Raw genomic sequence first — 19007 nt, forward strand, 5'->3', positions numbered from 1 at the left:
GCGGGGAAGGGGGAGGCAGGGCTGTGCCGGGGCGGGGGGGGGCAGGAAGGGTGGGGGGGACCCGGAGGGGGGCGGGACAGGATGGCAGGGGGGGCACCGGGAAGGGCGGGGGGGACAAAGGGACAGCGGAGGGGGACAAGAAGGGTTTGGCTGGGGGTGCGGGGAACAGCGGGGGCGCACAGGGGGGCAGCGGGGGGTCCGGGAAGCGTGGGGGGGTAGTGGGGGGCTCTGAGCTGCTCGGGGAGGGGCCGGGCTGCCCCTGCTCGCCGTGGGGCTCAGGGCTGGCTGGGGACCCCCTGCACCCCCCGTCCATCTGCCCCCCTCCCCGCTGAACCCCCCAACCGGGACCACGGCGGGGGGGCGGCTGGGCTGGGGGCTCCCCGGTTGAACCCCCCCGGGGGCCGTCGCCGGTTCTCCCCTTGCCCCCCCCCCCACACCCGCAGCGGTTGAGCCCCGCCGAGCGCCGGAGCCACGCCATGAGGGAAAGCTTCGACGCCCCGGCCCCACGCCCGCCGTCCCCGGGGGTCCCGGCCCCGCTGCCCCCCACCGCTGGGCAAGGTGAGAGGTGGGGGGGGGGGGGGTGGCTGCCACGGTGGCAGGTTGGTGGGTGCGGGCAGGGGGTCGCGGGGGGGCTCAGCCTGGTCCCGTCCCACCTCGTGCAGGTTCCCCCATGGCCAAGCCGGAGCCGGTCCTGTTGGCGGAGGAGATGGAGGCGCCGGGCTGCGCCGGCTCAGGTGGGCGCCAAGGGGGGTCCTGCCCGTCCTCGTGCCCGTTCCCCTGCTCCTGGGGGGCTCCTGGGGTCCCCGCAGGGCGAGGGGCCATCACGGAGCCTGGGGGGGGACCCTGGCTTTGCCCCCTTTTTTCTTCCCAGGGTGGCTGGTGGTCCCCAAGACAGAGGCGAACCCCGAGGGCGATGGAGAGGAGCTGGGGGGCCGGGAGCAGCCCTGCTCAGGTGAGGGCACCCGCCGGCATGGCACGGCCCTGCCGTGTGCCCGGAGCTCTGGCCACAGCCCCCCGCCGGCTGCCGAGCACGGGTGGTGACGGCGGCTCCGTCCTCGTTGCCGGTGGCGGTTGCCGGAGCCGCCCGTCCCTGGCACAGGGGGTGCCAAGAGGTGCCGGGAGCGCCGAGGGGAGCGCATGTCCCCAGCGCCCCGCCGTGTTGCCCTGCAGAGGACTGGCTGGTGAGGAAGGTGAAGGTGGAGGAGGAGTACGAGGAGTGGCCGGGCGGCCCCGGCATCGAAGTCCCGCTGGTGGGGCAGCCCCCGACCGGCGCCGTCCCCCATGCCAGTGGCGTGCCAGGCTGCGCCGGCGCCTGCAAGCTGGAGCAGCCATGCCCGGAGGAGCTGGGCTACGGCGAGCTGCCTGCCTTCTCCATGCCGCCCTGGCCGCTGCTGGGCCAGAGCCCGGCCGGCGCTGGCACCTGCGAGCGCTGCTTCCACGTGCAGCTCGGCCTGCGGCTGCCGGCGAGCGATGGCGAGCCCGGGCCCTGCGGGGGTTGCGGGACCCCCCCACGCCCCTTCGCCTGCGGCCAGTGTGGGAAGGGCTTCGGCAAGAAAGCCCACCTGACCCGGCACCTGCGGGTGCACACGGGCGAGCGGCCTTTCCCCTGCGGCCAGTGCGGCCGCCGCTTCCGCCAAAAGATCCACCTGCGCTCCCACCAGAAAACCCACACGGGCGAGCGGCCCTTCCCCTGCGCTGAGTGCGGCCGCCGCTTCCGCAAGAAAACCCACCTGGTGCGTCACCAACGCACGCACACGGGCGAGCGGCCCTTCCCTTGCGCCCGCTGCGGCCGCCGCTTCGCCCACAAGCAGCACCTGCTCCGGCACCAGCAGCTGCACGCCGAGCCGGCGCCGGGCAGGGACGGGGACGGGGACGGGGACGGCCCCGCCGAGCAGAAGCCTTTCCTCTGCCCGGAGTGTGGGAAGAGCTTCAGCTGGAAGAAGAACCTGGCGTCCCACCGGCGGCTGCACCGGGAGGGCCGGCCCTTCGCCTGCGCCGAGTGCGGCCGCGGCTTCAGCGACAAGCGGCACCTGACGGCGCATCTGCGGGGGCACATGGGGCTGAAGCCCTACGCCTGCCCCCACTGCGAGAAGACCTTCAGCCACAAGCCCAACCTGACCACCCACCAGCGCACCCACACGGGCGAGCGGCCCTTCGCCTGCCCGCACTGCGCCCGCGGCTTCGCCCACAACCAGCACTTGCTGCAGCACCTGCGGGTGCACAGCGGCGAGCGGCCCTTCGCCTGCCCGCAGTGCGGCCGCTGCTTCGGCTCCCGGCCCAACCTGCTGGCCCACGCCAAGGCGCACGCCGGCGCCCGGCCCTTCGCCTGCGAGCAGTGCGGCCGCGGCTTCAGCCGCAAATCCCACCTGGCGCGGCACCAGGCGGTGCACACCGGCACCCGGCCCCACGCCTGCGCCCAGTGCGCCAAGCGCTTCAGCTCCAAGACCAACCTGGCGCGGCACCAGGCCGTGCACACCGGCCACCGGCCCTACATCTGCACCCAGTGCGGCAAGAGCTTCAGCCGCAAAACGCACCTGCTGCGCCACGAGCGCACCCACGCCGGCGCCGCCGGGCCACCACAGAGCTGGCCGGCCCCCGCCGCCGCGGCCCCCGCCACGCTCTGCCCCTGAGCGCGGGGCTGAGCACCGGGACGTGCCCGTGGCCTCGGCGCCCTGCCGTGGGGCTCGCTGCCGGGGGTCCCAGCCCTCCCTGCTGCCGCCGGAGACGCGGCACATGGCATGGAGAGCGGCTTCCAGGGCTGCCGGAGACGACGTGGCCGGTGGAAAACCCCGGCTCTGAAACGGTCTTAAAAACCTCCGAGGGAGGGGTGGCCCGTGCCAAGCTCTGCACCGGGGCCAGCACGAGGTGAAGCGGGGGATCTCGTGCTGCGGGCAGAGGGGCACCGACCCACGGTGGGGGGCTCTGCCGCGGGAGGACTGAGCCAAAACTGCCAATAAACCAACTTTTGTTGAACTTCCCTGAGGGCGACTTGGGGCTGAGTGGGGGCGAGGCTGTTGGGGAGCACCGAGGGGCAGCGGGGACACCAAGGCTGGCAGCTGCTGGCAGGCAGAGCGAGAGGCTTGGGAGTGGGGACAGGCAGGGACAGGCAGGCAGCGGTGTCCCAGCCGGACCCGGGGTCACCCTACGTGCGGTCATGGCGTGGCGGCACGCCGGGGGGTTGCGCTGTGGGGCGGCCGGGGACACGCGGGCACCCAGAGCGATGGCTTTGGGGACACGCAGCTGGTGGGGTCCTGCGGGGACACGGCCACCCCCTGGGTACATGGACACCCCTTGGGGACACGGCGGGGGGGGCGCTGGCTCCGGCGTTCCCCGGGTCTCCGCCCTGAGCGGGGGGCCGGTGTCCCCCCCGCTGCCTTTGGGGACCGGGAAAACCCCCGGGGACGTGGGGGGGGGGGGGTGTGGCCGTGCCACGGGGACATCCTGGTCCCGGTCCCGGCCGCTTGTCACCATGGCAACGGGGGGGGGGGGGGGGCGGGGCCGCGGGGGCTGCCGGGAGCCGGCAGGCGGTGAGTGCGGGCGGGGGGACCCCGGCGGGGGGGGTCCGGGAGGGGGGTTCCCCACGATCTCTGGGTCCCACACGTGTCCCCGCGCCCCCAGGGCCCCCCACGGGCGTTCCCCGCGCGTACCGCCGCACCCCGGGGCTCCCCACAGGCCCTGGGCCCCACAGCTGTCCCCACACCCCAAGGCCCCCCCCGCTGATGTGCCCCATGCGTGTCCCCGCGCTCCGGGGCACCCCCCACCCCAGTGCGCCCCACAGAGGTGCCCCACATGTGTCCCTGCACCCCATAAGTGTGCCCTACACGTGTCCCTGCACCCCAGGGCTCCCCACTGTCCCTAGGTCCCACACATGTCCCTGCACCCCAGTGCGCCCCACAGATGTGGCCCACACATGTCCACAGCACCCCAGAGCACCCCACAAGTGTACCCCACGTGTGCCCCCACACCCCAGCGCACCCCACAGTCTCCAGACCCCACGCGTGCCCCCACCGGCGTGCCCCACGCGTGTCCCTGCACCCCACAGGTGACCTGCAGCCCAGCCGTGCCAGGGCCCCCCCATCCTCTGAACTGGGGGTCCCCGGGGACACGGGGCTACCCCCGCCACGACCCAACCCCCTGCCCATCTCCCCCCCCAACTAGCCGCGGGAGCCAAGTGGATCCGGGGGTCCCAGCCAGGATGGCGGGGCGCGGGGAGGCGGCGGCGGCAGAGGAGGAGGAGGTGGAGGGGGAAGAAGAAGGGGTGCGGATCACCCCCCAGCTGCTGAAGGCCAGCACCGGGGAGTTCGCCCTCGAGTCCATCCTGCTGCTGCGCCTGCGGGGCCGTGGCATCGCCCACCTGGGCTGCCTGGGCGACTGCGCCAACCTGGAGTGGCTGGACCTTTCCGGCAATGCCATCGCGCAGCTGGGCCCGCTGGCCGCCCTCCGCTCCCTCGCCGTCCTCAACCTCGCCCGCAACCGCGTCACCAGCCTCGAGCCACTCGGCTCTTGCCACAACCTCCAGAGCCTCAACGTCGCCGGGAATCTGGTGAGCAGCCTCCACCAGCTCCGGTGCCTGACCGGGCTGCGGCGCCTGGAAAGCCTGCGCCTGCGCGACCCCCTGGCCCGCCTGGCCAACCCGCTCTGTGCCACCCCGGCGTACCGTGCCGCCTTGGCCGACATGTTCCCCGCTCTCAAAGCCATCGACGGCGAGCGGGTATCTGGGCGCGGCAGCGAGCTCTACCAGCTCTGCCGCGACCTCGACAGTTCGCTGGGACGCGGCGATAGTGACGCCGCTGGTCCCCAACCCCTGCCCCGCGTGGCTCAGCCCTGGGTGGAGGCCGGTTTTTGGGAGCCGCGGCCGCCCCGGCGCAGCTCCATCATGGAGGAGGCCTACAAGCAGTTTGGCGAGGTGCTGCAGGAGTGCCGGGAGCTGAGCCGCCGCGCCGACGACACCATCGCCCAGGCAGAGCGAGCGCTCAGCAGCTGCCCCGACCCCAACTCCTTCGTCTTCTGAGCCGTGAGACCCCCCCGGGCACTGTGAAAGGAGACCCCCCCCCTACCACACATGGCCACTATCTTGGCCCAGCCCTCGCCAGAGGGATGCCAGAGGTGCCAGGGCCCCCCCGCATGCTCTGGAACCAGGAATAGGGGTGTCCCTGTCCCCTGCAGAGCCGCGGCAGGAGCAGGGATGTCCATGGGGATTTTGGAGCCATCCCTGAGCTCTCCAGCCTGGAGGAGAGACTGTGGGGTCCAAGGGACATCGTGAGGCCTGGGGGACATTGTGTGGCCTGGGGGACATCGTGGGGCCTGGGGGACATCGTGGGGCCTGGGGGACATCATGGAGCCTGGGGGACATCGTGGAGCCTGGGGACATTGTGGGGCTTGGGGGACATCGTGGGGCCTGGGGGACATCGTGGGGCCTGGGGGACATCGTGGGGCTGTGCATTAAAGGTGTGCTGTCCTCAGAGATCCCTCTCTGCGGCATGGTCCTGAGCCCCGAGCAGGCGAGGGGTAGGGGGACACCCCCAGCTCTGCCTGGACCCACCACGTCCCCGTCCCTCCCCCTGGGTTGGGGACAACGGGCAGGGGGTGACACAGCTGGTGGCAGAGGGGGAGGTGGCACAGACACCCCGCACCCCCCACCCGCAGCGATCCCCGGTGGGAATAACGGCAGCGACAGCGGGAGCCAGAGCTGGGGTTTACTGGGAGGCTGGGGGCAGATGGTGAGGTTGGGGGGGGGAACACACATCCAGGACCATCCTTTGGTCACACAGTGCTGGGGGGTGACAAGCAGGGGGGGTCAGGCTGGTCCCCCGTGGCAGCATCCGTCTCCTGGGGCTGGTGGTGGCCTGGAGAGGGGACATGGGGAGGGGCTGGCTGCGGGAGGAGCCCCCCCACACCTGCGTGTGCACTCACAGCCCCACATACACCCCCCCGTGACCTTGTCCCTGTCACCCCATCCCCAGGGCCAGCTCGACCTGGCTGGAGATGCTCCCCCGGGGCAGGGTGGGGGGGTTCTCCTAGCCAAAGCCACCCTCCAGCACCTGGAGGGACACACACGCCCCCCCCAGTCTGGCTCCACTCTTAGCGGAGGAGCATCCCCCCCCCGCCCCGCCGTCCCCGGCACGTACCGGGGGGGGCCTAGGCCGGCAGCCCCCTGGAGAAGGCGAACATGCCGGGCAGGTAGAGCGCGTCCGCCGACCTGCCAGCCTCCTCCACCGCCCTGCACTCCGCCTCGTCTCGCTGCTTGATCTCCTGCGGTGGGACAGAGTGCACCGGGCTGGCACCCACGGCAACACCGCAGGTGGGGGGCCCGGTGGCCAGTGGGGACCCTGTGCCAGTGGCCGGAGAGGGGGGACACTGCTCACCTTCACCGCCAGGTGATGGCTGGGGCCGCAGTTCTGGTACTTGTCCAGCACCTTGGGGACATCGCCGCTGTCAAACTTGTAGCAGGCCAGGCAGGTTGGTTTTCTCTGGGGAGAGAGCGTGGCCTGTCACCACCCGGCCCCCCCCAGCCCCCCCCGGGGGGTCCCCGCCAGCCCCCTGCCCTGCCAGGCCCGGGGACATCCCTGCCGCTTGCCGTGAAGCACCGGGCACGGCCGCGTCGCCGCTGCCACAAACCATCGTCACCTCCAGCCGTGCCCAGCACAGGCGGCGGAGGGATGGGGATGGCGGGGGGGTCCGGGGGAGGCTGAGGTGCCACAGGACGTGGCTGCCCGGGAAGGAGGACGCGGGGTCCAACAGCCCCGACTCACCCGGTTCTCCAGGGCCCGGCAGTTGTGTCGCTGCGATGCCCTCTTCCTGCAGGCCGTCTGCACCAGGCTGACCCGCAGCTGGACAAACGTCCCCGAGGCGTCTTCCTGGGGGGGGACAAGGGGGACAGCCCGTCAGCCGCGGAGGGGGGTCCCAACATGGGTGACTGGCCCAAACTGGAAGGTCCCCACAGCCCCCAGCGCCTCCTGAGGAACAGGCACGTCCGAGCCGCCGACAACGACGTCGCTGCTCCCGGCTACACCCGGCTGGCAGCTGCCCACCCCGCGGCACCGGTGACGAGTCGCTGAGCTCTGCCAGCCCCTGCCTGCCCCCAATGATCGCGCCAGTGGGTCTGTCCCCGCACCCAGCTGTCCCTCCCTCCATGACACCCCGACCCCCCCGACGACACCAACGCTGGCCTGGGGGCTCGGCTGCCACCTCGCCCCTCCCCGCAGCAGCAGCCCCCCCCAGGGGGAACAAGGGCACCCGCAGCCCCCAGCACTCACCCGCTCGACGGCCCCTTCCACCGCCTGCTCCTTGAAGAGGAAATGCACGTTGCTGCGGCCGTGGAAATACTCCAGCACCTCCTTCACCACACGCCGCTGCAGCGGGGACTGGCTAGCAGTGGCCAGGGCTACCAAGCCCAGGCAGAGGGCTAGCAGGAACCTCATCCCTGCGGCGGGGAGGCTGCCAGGGCTGCCTGACCCCAGAGAGCCTCGTCAATCGACCAGCTGGTGGTTTCGGTCTTTCATTAACTGATTTCCTGGGAACTGCCCTTTTTCCGCCCCCCAGGCCGGCCCCGCGGCCCCCCCACCCCCCCTTCTGGCACGGACATGGGGAGGAGGGGCTGGACATGGCTACTGCCGGCGGCCGGCCAGCACGGGGACACCGGCATCACCCCCAGGGAAACGCGGGGCTCACCGGCCGAGGGCAGGCGAGCACATCTCCCGCCCGGGGCAGATGAGCCGCCCGGGCTTGGTGCCAGCAGCCTTTGCTGGGCGGCCGAACATCCCCGCCACTGGCAGGGACCACCCCGCCCTGAGATGCGTCTCCCCTGCCCTGACGCGGGGCCAGCCAGCATGTTGGGGACGGAGGTGCCGCTGCCAGGGGTGCTGGCTGTCCCCCAGTCGCGGTGACAAGGCCACCGTTTGACAAGGGACATCTCCCAGATGGTGCAACAAACCGTGCTGGGTGAAAGAGGAACGGCAGCCCAACTCCTGCGGGGTCCCAGCAGCCGGCGTCAGGCATTGTGGGGGGGCTCGCACCCTCCCCGTCACCCCCCCGTGCCCTGTCCCAGGTGCTGCTGCTCTGAACACCCCGTTGTACCCGAAAGCCACCGCAGAGTCGTGGGGTTCCCCCTTCCCACCCAGGGCCCACGGCTGGGGCCATGGGACGGGCGTGGCAGAGCAGGAGGTGGGCGCTGGGGGGACAAACCGTCCCTAAAACAAACAAACGGCTGAAGTGCAGCCACGGCCTGGGGGGGCCCCATCCCACCCCGTACCCCGAGAGAGGGGCTGGGGCCGAGCGGCTGGTCACCGCCTGCTCAGAATCCCAGAATCATCTGGGTTGGAAAAGCCCTTGAGGCTCCTCCAGCCCCACCATGAACCTCACCCTGACCGTTCCCAACTCCACCAGATCCCTCAGCGCTGGGTCAACCCGACTCTTCAACCCCTCCAGGGATGGGGACTCCCCCCCTGCCCTGGGCAGCCCATTCCAACGCCCAACAACCCCTTCTGCAAAGAAATCCTTCCTAAGAGCCAGTCTGACCCTGCCCTGGCGCAGCTTGAGGCCATTCCCTCTGGTCCTGGCGCTGGTTCCTTGGCTCAAGAGGCTCATCCCCCTCTCTGCACCCTCCTGTCAGCTCCATGGGCTCCGCACCAGCTCCGGCTGCCCCCAGGGCCGAGCAGAGACCGGGGGGAGGATGAGGAGGTAGATGAAGAGGAGGGAGGCCAAGGCCAGGGCCCACAGGACCCCGCACCGACCCGGGCCTCCCACCAGCCGGGGCTGCGCCGCGGGGCAGGGCTGGCGCACCCCAGGGGGCTTCGCCGGGAGCAGCAGCCGGTGCCGGCCCCCCGGTACCGGGGCGGCGGGGACACGGGGCACCCGGAGGGCACGGCTGGGGGGGACACGGCGCTCGGGGCCACGCCGGGGCTCTCTGTGATGGCGCCGCGGGCGCTCTGGCAGCGGGCGGGCGGGCGGCTCGGGGGTGCCGGCAGGGGGCGCTGCGGGCGGCCCGTGCGGGTGCCGCCGCGGGACACGCCCCGCGCTGCCCCGGAAGCTGCTTCCGCGACCGGGGCGGGGGGGGGGGGGGGGCGGCCGCTTCGTCGCGTCGCCGCCGCGTTGACGTCATCGCCGCGGTCGCGTCATCGTGTCGCGGGACGTCGCGCGCCCGTGAGTTTCCCCGGGGAGGCGGCTCCGGGGCCCGGCGGGGGGGGGGCAGGGTGTGTCGGTTGCCATGGCAACGTGCGGTCCGGCCCGGGGGGTCACGGTGAGGGGCCGGGCCCGGGGGGTCACGGGGGAGGGAACCCCCGAGCGGTGGGAAGGGGGGGGGCTGGCAGGGGGTGAGGGGGGACACGGGGTGTCGGGAACCGGGCGGGGGGGCTGGCGCTGGGTGTCCCCCCACGGGAGGTGCGGGGGGGCCGGTTCCCTGCCCGGTGCCACCCCGGGACCGATCCCGGGGCTTTTTGCCGCAGAGTGGCCCCGGGCGCGGGTCCCTCCCGTGAGGGGGGCACGGGGCACCCCGGCTTTCTCTCTCACCCCCACCCTGGTCCCTTCCCCGGCGCCGAGCTGCTGGGCGGGACCGACCCGCGGCTGGAGCGTCAGAACCTCGTTTCGACCCAAATCCCGGTGAACCGGGTCCTGCTGAGGCCCGGGACACCCCGCTCGGTGCTTGCGGGGGCAGAGGAGCCGCTCCCGGCGCCATCGGCTCCGCCGGCACCGCACCGGCGGGAGATGGGGCAGGACCGGGCGGCTCGCGGGGGCTTTCCCCGCCGCTCGGCAGCACCAGCCCGCCGTACCGGGCCGCTCTGACCCCTCCCCGGGGCCCTTGGCTCTTCACCGCCGCGGGGTGCCGGCCTGCCCTCAGGCAGCTGCCCAGCCCGGGCCCCCCCGGGCCGTGCAAGGACCTTGGCGGTGCTGGGCCGGAGCGCGGGCGCTGCCCTTCCGGGTGCCCCTTGTGGGCTTCATGCCATGGGCGAGGGCTCGAGGCCTTGCCTGCGCCCCCCGCCTGCGCCCCCGCCTGCGCCCCTGCCTGCGCCCCGCCTGCGCCCCGCCTGCGCCCTGCCTGCGCCCCCGCCTGCGCCCCTGCCTTCGCCCTGCCTGCGCCCCTGCCTTGCCCTGCCCGCCGCTCTGGCGAGCACCAGGGGCGTCCCCCTGCCCCAGCGTCCCATCCCGCCTCTCCTTGGCCGTGCCGGGTCAGTCACCGGCCCCGGGGAGCGCCGCAGTCCGGTTAAACACGTGTCCGAAGCGCTGGTCACGGCAGCGCTCGGTGGGACTCAGCGATGGGAGCAGCCAACGGTGCCTCGCGCAGCAGAGAGCGGCGTCCCTGCTGCTGGGACACCTCTGCGCCACGTCCCCTCCATGGGTGTCGCACCCGGGGGTCCCCAGACCCTGACGGCCACACGCTGCCGGGGATCCCGGCCGGCTCCCACGCAGCACGGCTCTGCAGCCGGCGTCTCTCCCGCCTAAAATAGTGCTAATTAAGCCCGGGCATTCGTCAGAGCGGCCCGATCGTTGCCGCGGCCTTTAAAAGGTGACGCGGGACTTGTGTGGGCAGGGGGCTGCTCGCCCCCGAAGCCTCGGCGCTGCCTTGGCCCCCTCCTCGCGGCACCGTGCCCACGGAGGAGGGACCCGGCCGGGTGGGTCCTTCCCAACCGCGGTGGGCAGGAGGTTCGCGGGGGTTTTGGGGAGGGAGCTGGGCTGGGTGGCCCTTGCGTCCCCGCGGGCGGCGGCAGGGCGAGGCCGCACCGGGGCTGGCTCCCGCCTGCTGGGAGCTGCGGTTCCCCGTCCCTGTGGCCGCGGGCAGGGCTCGGCGTGCCGTGCCAGGCCTCTCGGCCTGGACTACAAATCCCAGTAGCGCTGCCTGCGCTGCCTGCGGAGCAGCTTCGCTGTAAACAGAATAAATCCGGGCCAGAGCCCGGGGTCAGCCCCTAAAATAACTCGGAGGAGGAGGAGGGGTGCGGACAGGAGCGGAGCCTCTCCTGAGCTCCCCCAGCCCTGCCTCACGCCGCTCCCCCCGCTCACCGGCTGCTCTCGCGCTCTCCCAGGGCGCCCAGCAGCCATTTGGAGGAAGTGGGGGAAGATCAGAGCCCGCGACCGTGGCGGAAGGTGGAGGGGAAGGACAGCCGCCGCCCCGCGCTCTCCCCGGAGCTGATGCCCTCTCCCCTCGCCGGGCGGCCCCGGGGGCAGCGATGTCTGCAGGAGGAGCACCCCAGGTACGTGCGGGGTGGGGGGTGGGGGGCAGCGGTTTCCCCCCATCCCCGGGAGAAGGCCGGAGCGGGGCCGGTTCTGAGCACGTCCCTCTGTGGCCAAGCCGAGCGCGGTGCTGGGGCGGTGGGAGGGAGCCCTGCACCGCTTTCGCGCCGCGACATTTTTAGGAGGGGGAGCCTGTTGGGGTTTTCCTGGGGGTTGGGAGCTCTTCTGATGCTTTTCTCCTCATCATTTAGAAATACCGACACCGCGCTAGGCCCGTGCGAGACTTTTTCTTTTAAATTGGCGCTTTTTAAAGTTACAGCAGCCGTCAGAGCGCGGGCTGGGCTCTGTGTCTTCTGCCATCTGCTCTCCCTGCGCTCCTGCCAAGCTACGGGGGAGTTTTGAGGGAAGAAGAGAGGAATCCTGGGGAGGGAAGACGAGTGGATTGGGTGTCGAGCTTCCCGGGAAAAGCTGTTTTGGCTCCTTCTGGGGGTTTCCTGCCTCGGTCCCAGTCCCGGCTGGGTTGGGAGGGGGCTGGGTGGTCACACCCAGGCAAGGGATCCGCTGGGGGTCTGAGTGATCTCATTGGAGGTGGGGGGTGAGCACGTGGCTCCGCTCAAGGCTTTCCACCAAGCGATGCTCTCGCTGGCGAGGAAACTGAGGCACGGAGGAGAAGGACCTTTCCTGGGCTGAAATGAGTCGGTGGCAAAGTGAGAGGTGTCACGCCGAGCCCTCCCCTGCCCTCCCGTGCCTCTGCCTGTACCTCCCTGCTCTGGCTCCTTTCCCAAAGGCTCAGAGCTGCCTCCTGACACACGGTGTGCAGGATTGGGGGCAGCGGTGCCCGGCCTCACACCTGCTCTGTCTTCCACTGGTGCTGGAACAGCTTTTCCCAGCCCTCTGTGGGGAAAAGGGCCCGGGATTTCTCCCGGCTGCGCTGCTGCGGATCTGGAGTCCAAGGAGAACAGCTTGGTGGTGATCCCGCTGAGCCAGGGCCCCGTCGGCTCCCAAGTTCAGGTTCATGGGGGTGTGAGGCCTTTCTGAGGGCCCAGGTGTTTAAAGCGGTGCGGCCTGCCGGTCAGCCCTGGGCCAGGGGCACGCCTCGCTGCAGGGCAGGTCTTGCTGGTGGTGGCCCGTGGGCGTCAGGCGCTGGTCCAACAGCGCCGGCCTTTGGATCACGGATCATCGAGGTTGGCAAAGGCCCTTAAGGTCATCGAGTCCAACCGTTAACCCAACACTAAACCCTGTCCCTCAGCGCCACACCTACATGTCCTTTAAACCCCTCCAGGGATGGGGACTCAACCCCTGCCCTGGGCAGCCTGTTGCAGTGCTGGACAACCCTTTCAATGAAAAAATTTTTCCTAAGAGCCAGTCTGACCCTGCCCTGGCACAGCTTGAGGCCATTCCCTCTTGGCCTGGCGCTGGTTCCTTGGCTCAAGAGACTCATCCCCCCTCTCTGCACCCTCCTTTCAGGGAGTTGTAGAGGGCCATGAGGTCTCCCCTCAGCCTCCTCTTCTCCAGACTCAACCCCCCCAGTTCCCTCAGCCGCTCCCCATCAGACCTGTGCTCCAGACCCTGCACCAGCTCCGTTGCCCTTCTCTGGACACGCTCGAGTCATTCAATGGCCTTTTTGGAGTGAGGGGCCCAAAACTGAACCCACTCATCGAGGGGCGGCCTCACCAGCACCACGCACAGGGGGACGATCCCTTCCCTAGTCCTGCTGGCCAAAAAAACAAAGAAACAAACCCAAAAAAAGCGATGGCAATCTGCTGAAACGCTTCTCCTCTCTCCTGGCCCAGCCTGCCCACGCCCTGAACCTGCTCCCTTACCCCAGGCTGAGCGAGGTGCCGAGAGCCGGACACGAGCTGGATGGTGTCAGCGCGGAGATCCCGTCCGACCCCTGCACAGGTGACGGGCGCGGCCGGCGAGCGGGCGGCTCTGCGGCGGGCGGGGTGCGGGCGCACTGGGGCGTTCTCCGCAGTACAGTCGGTAACAGCAAGTCCGACCGACTGCCAGCCACGGTCTCCTCTAGACTGGGGTGGGGGGGGACACGCAAAGATTGTTTGTAAATGCGTGCAGATGTGGCGCTGCTGGGAGGAATCCCCAGCCTGGAGAAGGTCCTTGAGACCCTCCGCCAGCCGAGCTCCTGCTAAAGATGGAGCCTCCTCTTCTGCTTGGGAGGAGGCTCAGGTTGGAGCTAATCGCGTTTTTGCGGTAGCCTTTGAAATCCGATCATAAAAGCATTAACGCGGGAGCTAAGGAGACGCGGGCGAGGGTGCGACGGGCTGCGGAGAGTCATCTTCCGAGGAACGGCGCTCCTTCCCACCTTTCGCCTCGCCAGGAGGAGGGAGCCTGGTGCTGGTATTTCCTTTTATCTTTAATTACACTTCAGGCAGCAGAAGCTTAAAATAGATGAAAGCGATGCCCCCAGGCTTCGTTAATTTTAGCTTATTTGTGAATTAACGCAGGCATCTCCGGCACAACGATGCCTGTGCCAAATGCGTGTTTTGCAGCGTGACACTTGATGGTGACCAGCTCTTATCCCTTCAAGCAGGCTACAGATTTTTCAAGCCCGGTGGTTTGTTTGGGATTAAACAGTCGGAGGAGCCGTACGCCGAAGGCCAGCAGATGCAGGAGGAGAGCAAGATCCTCGTGAGCCCCTGTGCGGGTAGGTGAGGGGGATGTTCCTCTTGTGAGCAAAAGCCAGTTTGTGGCCGTTTTGGGCCAGTTTGTGGCTGTTTTGGGCCAGCTTGTGGCAAGTTTTTGGTATTGCTGCCGCTGCCAGCACCGCTGTTGGCCTGTCAAGGGTGGAGTGGGCTCTGGGAAGGGTTCGTGATCCTTTAGGGTGTCATAAATGGCAATGACTTGGTTTTCAGCAGCCCGGCGAGGAGCAGGGAGTTGGGCTCCTTGTGGGTCCCTTCCAACTCGAGATGTTCTGTGAAAGACTCTGAAATTAACGTCTTGAATCTTTTTGAAATCTAGTTGAGCCCGGTCGAGTGAATAAAGTCGAGCAACCCGAGGAGAAACCCGGGGCAGCTGCCGGCTCCCTGGAGCTGTATCCCGCAGCCGCCAGCAGTTCCGGCCGCTGGTTTCACGGTGGGCAGCGCGCGCCCGAGCGGGCGGGCATGGAGAGAGACGGCGCCGCCGGCCTCGGCCCGCTCTCCCCCCGGGTGGCCTGCTGGGTGCCGCAGCTCGGCGCCGGCCCTTTCCGCTGCGCCCAGTGCGGGAAAGGTTTCCGCCAGAAGCAAAGCCTCATCACGCATGAGAGGATCCACACCGGAGAGAAACCCTACAGGTGCGGGGACTGCGGGAAGAGCTTCAGCCAGCGGCCCAACCTGCTGACCCACCGCCGCGTGCACACGGGGGAGCGGCCCTTCCCCTGCGCCCAGTGCGGCAAGAGCTTCAGCCAGAAAGCCAACCTCCTGGCCCACCAGCGCATCCACGCCGCCGGGGAGAAGGCGTTGGCGGGTGGCGAGCAGGAGGACGGCGCTGCCAGCAAGCCAAAGCTGCGGTCCCAGCAGAGGAGCTACCAGGAGGACACCCCCTTCGTCTGCCCCGAGTGCGGGAAGAGCTTCCGGCAGAAGCCCAACCTCATCACCCACCGGCGCATCCACACCGGCGAGCGTCCCTTCACCTGCTTCCTCTGCGGCCGGAGCTTCAACCAGAAAACCAACCTGGTGACCCACTACCGCGTGCACACGGGGGAGCGCCCCTTCGCCTGCACCCAGTGTGGTAAGCGCTTCACCCAGAAAACCAACCTGGTGACGCACCAGAGCACCCACACGGACCTCCGGCCCTACCCCTGCGGGCAGTGCCAGAAGTGCTTCAAGGACAAAGTCTCCCTCAAAGCCCACCAGAAGACTCATGCCCCACGCCAACGGCGCTGCCCGGGCCGCAGCCCGGCCGCTGGTTTGCCCTATGGGGCTGCGCCCACCCTGCTCCAGCCCGGGGGTCCCGAGCAAGAAGCCCCCTTCAGCCCCATGCCGCCACTGCCCGTGCAGAAGATCCCCGAGGGCCAGGAGTTGTACTCGTGCACGGAGAAGAGCTTCCCCCCCAAGGAGCCGCTGCTGCCCCACCAGCCAGCCCCCCTGGGTGAGCAGACCTTCCCCTGCGTCCAGTGCGGGGAGGGCTTTTGCCAGAAGGTGACCCTCCTCCGGCCGCAGCACGGCCCCGCCGCCGAGGCTCCGGCAGCCTTCAGCCATGGCCCGCACCTCCTGGGGCACCTGGGGGTGCAGCCTGTCCTCGGGGATGCGACCCCCCCGGCCCCCCCGGCCCCCGGGGCGGAGAAGCCCTTCATCTGTAACCAGTGCGGCAACAGCTTTGGCCTCTGGCTCTCCCTCGTAGCCCACCAGAAGACCCACGTGGGGCAAAAGTCCTACCCGTGCCCCGAGCACGAGAAGAGCTCTGGCGACGAGCTGTCCCCCAAAGCCCCCCAGGAGAAGCCGGCGGAGGCGAGGGCCTGGCTGTGCCCCGAGTGCGGGAGAAGCTTCGCCCAGTACGAGCGTTTGGTCAAACACCGTCAGAACCACCGGGGCCGAGGGCCCTACCGCTGCGACGTCTGCGGGAAGAGGTTCAGCCTCAAAACCAACCTGGTGACCCACCAGCGCATCCACACCGGCGAACGTCCCTTCACCTGCGGCGTCTGCGGCCGGCGCTTCAACCAAAAGGGCAACCTGGTGACCCACTACCGCACGCACACCGGGGAGCGCCCCTTCGCCTGCGCCCAGTGCGGCAAGCGCTTCGCCCAGAAGCCCAACCTCATCGCCCACCAGAAGACCCACACGGGCCGGCAGCCCTTCACCTGCCTGGAGTGTCCCAAGCGCTTCAAGAGCAAACTCTCCCTGCGGGTCCACCAGCGGGTCCACGCGGCTGAGAGGCCCCCGAGCGAGCCGGGCCAGGCCCCAGGCCTCCAGCCCCACGCCGCCAGCCCCTACCCTTGCTCGCTCTGCGGGGAGACCTTCGAGGAACACGGGGAGCTGCAGCTGCACCGGCAGGGCCACGCCGGCGAGCGGCCACATGCCTGCGCCGAGTGCGGGAAGCGATTCCGCCAGAAGGTGAATCTAGCTGTTCACCAGAGGACCCACACGGGCGAGCGGCCCTTCCGCTGCGCTGAGTGCGGGAAGGGTTTCAGCCAGAAGGCTCACCTCCTCCGGCACCGCAGGACGCACGCTGGCGGCATCCCGCCCTCCTGCTGCCAGGGGACCTGCCCGGTGCACCAGGAAGAGCCGGACGGGAGCGGCGCTCCGCTGGGAAAAGGGGCCGAGCCCCCCAACATGCTGCTGCCCCCCTGCTCTCGCGGAGCCGCTCACGGATCGCTGGCTCGGGAGGAGCTTCGGCCAGGCGCGCAGCCCCCCAACAGACCGGAGAGCCCCTCCGGGGCGGCAGACATCCTCCTGCAGCTGATGCAGGATGACCACCCCCTCGTGTCCGGCTCCCACCACCCGCAGGACGGCGCCGCGGGGCCCTGTCCCTGCAAATGCACCGAGGCGGGGGAAGGCTTGAACCCGAAGCCGCCAAGCCTGCCGCCGCAGTGCTGCTGCGCCGACTGCCTGAGCCAGCGGCAGCTGCTCCTCAAGCCGCAGCCCGACTGCCGAGCGGAGCTCTGGTGCAAGTACGGCGGCTGCGGCAGGAGCTTTGAGGAGAAACGAGTCCTGAGAGTGCCTGAGAGAGCACACGGCGAAGAGAAACCCTCGCCGTGCCCCAGCTGCCTGTAACGCCCGCGCGGGCTGCCAGAACCTGCCGCCGGGAGAGGGGCCGGACCTCGTCGCTCTTGCACTAAAAAGAGGCCAAAACTAAAGGGGCGGCGGCTGGCGCCGGGGGCGATCGCTGACCGAACGAGGACGAGGGAGAGCCGCAAGCCGGGGCTCGCGGTGCCTGTGGGGCGCGGTGGCGGCGGGGACTCGGGAGGAGCGTGGTGGGTTTGGGCGCAGGAGGCTCGGAGGCCCCCGCAGGCCAGTACCGGATGGGGTGAAGCGGGAGGAGGACTCTGATGCGCCACGTGAGTTTTTTGTCCCATGAACATACCAAATCCGTGGCGGGGCTGGGGCTGAGGAGCAGTGACAGGACCCTGGATCCGCAACGTTTGCTCCTGCGCTGGCTGCGCGGAGCGTCGGGAGCGGGAAGAGCTCAGGATCCGGGATCCATCAGCTTCAAAACCGCTCCCAGCGTGCAGCAGGCCCGGCTGCGGCACGTCTGCCGGCTCCTGCCTCCAGTGGGGTGACACGCAGACCCAGAGACAGCCATGGGGCAGCGAGGGGCCTCCGTGGGTCAAGAGCTTTTCCCAGAACCTCCATCCTTCCTCTGCCGGACTGGACGTCGTTCCGCAAGGGACCCTTCTCGCCATGGGGGCAGCCTCTTGCTGACGCCCCTGCCAACGCGGCAGGGAAACGGCCTGGCAGTGTTTCAGCTCATCTCTGCTTCCAAAGGGGACCTGGGAGAAGCCTCTGCCCTGAGCCTGGGGGGGGCCATGCGGGGGGGGTGGGGAAGGGGGGTTGTAGCTTGTGCTTCTCTACTTGCTCTGTGATAATCTTTCTGACTAGCACCTCTTGGTACGCGACTAACTTCCAAACAGGGGGAGCGGCGGCGGCTGCAGCGGCGGTGTCTGCCCCTCTCCCTGCCGGCGCCGTGTCCGGCTGCCGTGGGATGCACCGGCTGCTCGCCGGGGCTTGCTCGGCATTCCCGCAGCACCACGCTTGGCAGGGCGTCTGGGGAAAGGGATGTGGGGGCAGAGCTTTAGAAACGGGAACCGCCTGCCCCAAAAGCTGTTCTGGTTTTATCTGAAAGGGGGAACAAAGCTGGCTGCGTCCCGGGGGCAGCTGCTGGCCCACCACTCCCTGCCGCGGCCGCGGAGCCTCGTGGCTGCAACCGTTGGGCTAAAACCTTCCTGGAAGACACGGGATGGCGGTACCGCAACCCAGCCGGGCTTTGGGGTGTAGCCCCAGGGGTGCAGCGTAAGGAGAGGCTCTGTCACCTGCCAGGGGCCGGGGCGGCCACCGAGGGGACGTTGGGATGGTCACGACTGGAGCTTCAGTCGGGCAGAGGGTCCCAGCACCCAAAATCTGGCAGGAGGGGGTGAGCGTCTGCCCCTGTCCCCCCTCGCCCTCTCCCCCCCGGGGCAGACACGCTGCCCTCCTCCCCTCCCCTCCGCTCCAGCAGCATTTCAGGTCCTTGCAATTCTATTTTTTTGAGGTTATTTAAAATAAAAGCTTTCTCACAGCAGACTCCTGGCTCCTCTGTCCGGGGAAGCGTCGGGTCTGGTCTGGGGTCTCCCTTAAGCCTTGGTCCAGGCCTGAGCTTAGGCTTGAGTGAAGGCAGTTGAATTTCTGGTTCAGGTTCCAGCTCTGCCTGACCTTCAGGGCTAAAGCCACATCTGTGGACCATTTGCCTCCTTCCCTGGCTGAGCCAGCGGCCTCTCAGCGTGGCACCGCACTGCGGCTTGGCGCGAGCGCTGCCTGCCAGGGCCAGCCGCTGGCTGCACCACGCGGGGCACCGGGGTCCTCACGGGAGGGTGACCAGCAGGGACGGCGTTGCGGGGCGCCGTGGGCGCGGGCCCGGAGGAGCCGCGGTGCCGGTTGTTCCTCCCCACGTCCACTTTGCTCCTCTTGTTTGGTCGCAGTTTAATTTACAGTCGTGCTGCTGGCGAAGCCGCTTGCCAACGCGCTCCTGACTTTGCGTCCCTTAGCACAAACCGACAGAACAGGGAGAAGGTGCGGGATTGGCAGCAAAAACTGGTGGCTTGTAGCTGTTTTTGGGGCCAGGAGGGCCGTTCCCAGCAGCCGAGTCACGGTCTCTCCTGTGCTTGGGTGCTCGGCGCGGTTCTTGCCGCTGGACGAGCTGGCTCTGGGGTCAGC

General features: G+C 69.4%; 3 protein-coding genes across 4 annotated transcripts; 2 read left to right on the forward strand and 1 right to left on the reverse strand.

Moving 5' to 3' along the window:
* Positions 1-222: 222 nt before the first annotated feature.
* Positions 223-18375, forward strand: LOC141931719 (uncharacterized). The gene is made up of 6 exons (XM_074844228.1): positions 223-558; positions 663-734; positions 872-952; positions 1171-2558; positions 14349-14603; positions 14691-18375. Exons 1-6 carry the CDS (start codon positions 477-479, stop codon positions 16869-16871), a joined length of 4059 nt encoding a protein of 1352 aa, XP_074700329.1. The 5' UTR covers positions 223-476; the 3' UTR covers positions 16872-18375.
* Positions 3500-5307, forward strand: LRRC61 (leucine rich repeat containing 61). 2 transcript variants are annotated; one of them, XM_074844178.1, is made up of 2 exons: positions 3500-3527; positions 4159-5307. In XM_074844178.1, exon 2 carries the CDS (start codon positions 4196-4198, stop codon positions 5009-5011), a length of 816 nt encoding a protein of 271 aa, XP_074700279.1. In that variant the 5' UTR covers positions 3500-3527; positions 4159-4195; the 3' UTR covers positions 5012-5307. The 2 variants fall into 2 exon arrangements, with proteins under 2 accessions (XP_074700279.1, XP_074700271.1); XM_074844170.1 differs by lacking the exon at positions 3500-3527 and having other exon boundaries at positions 3664-5307.
* On the reverse strand, positions 5683-7541 carry RARRES2 (retinoic acid receptor responder 2). Its single transcript, XM_074844227.1, has 5 exons — positions 7257-7541; positions 6753-6857; positions 6366-6470; positions 6129-6252; positions 5683-5846 (listed from the first exon to the last, which is right to left on the reverse strand). The coding sequence occupies exons 1-4, from the start codon at positions 7419-7421 to the stop codon at positions 6139-6141; spliced, it is 489 nt and encodes a 162-aa protein (XP_074700328.1). The 5' UTR covers positions 7422-7541; the 3' UTR covers positions 5683-5846; positions 6129-6138.
* Positions 18376-19007: the final 632 nt, after the last annotated feature.

This window comes from Strix aluco, chromosome 1 (genome assembly GCF_031877795.1).
Source record: "Strix aluco isolate bStrAlu1 chromosome 1, bStrAlu1.hap1, whole genome shotgun sequence".
In the NCBI taxonomy this organism is placed as follows: Eukaryota; Metazoa; Chordata; class Aves; order Strigiformes; family Strigidae; genus Strix; species Strix aluco.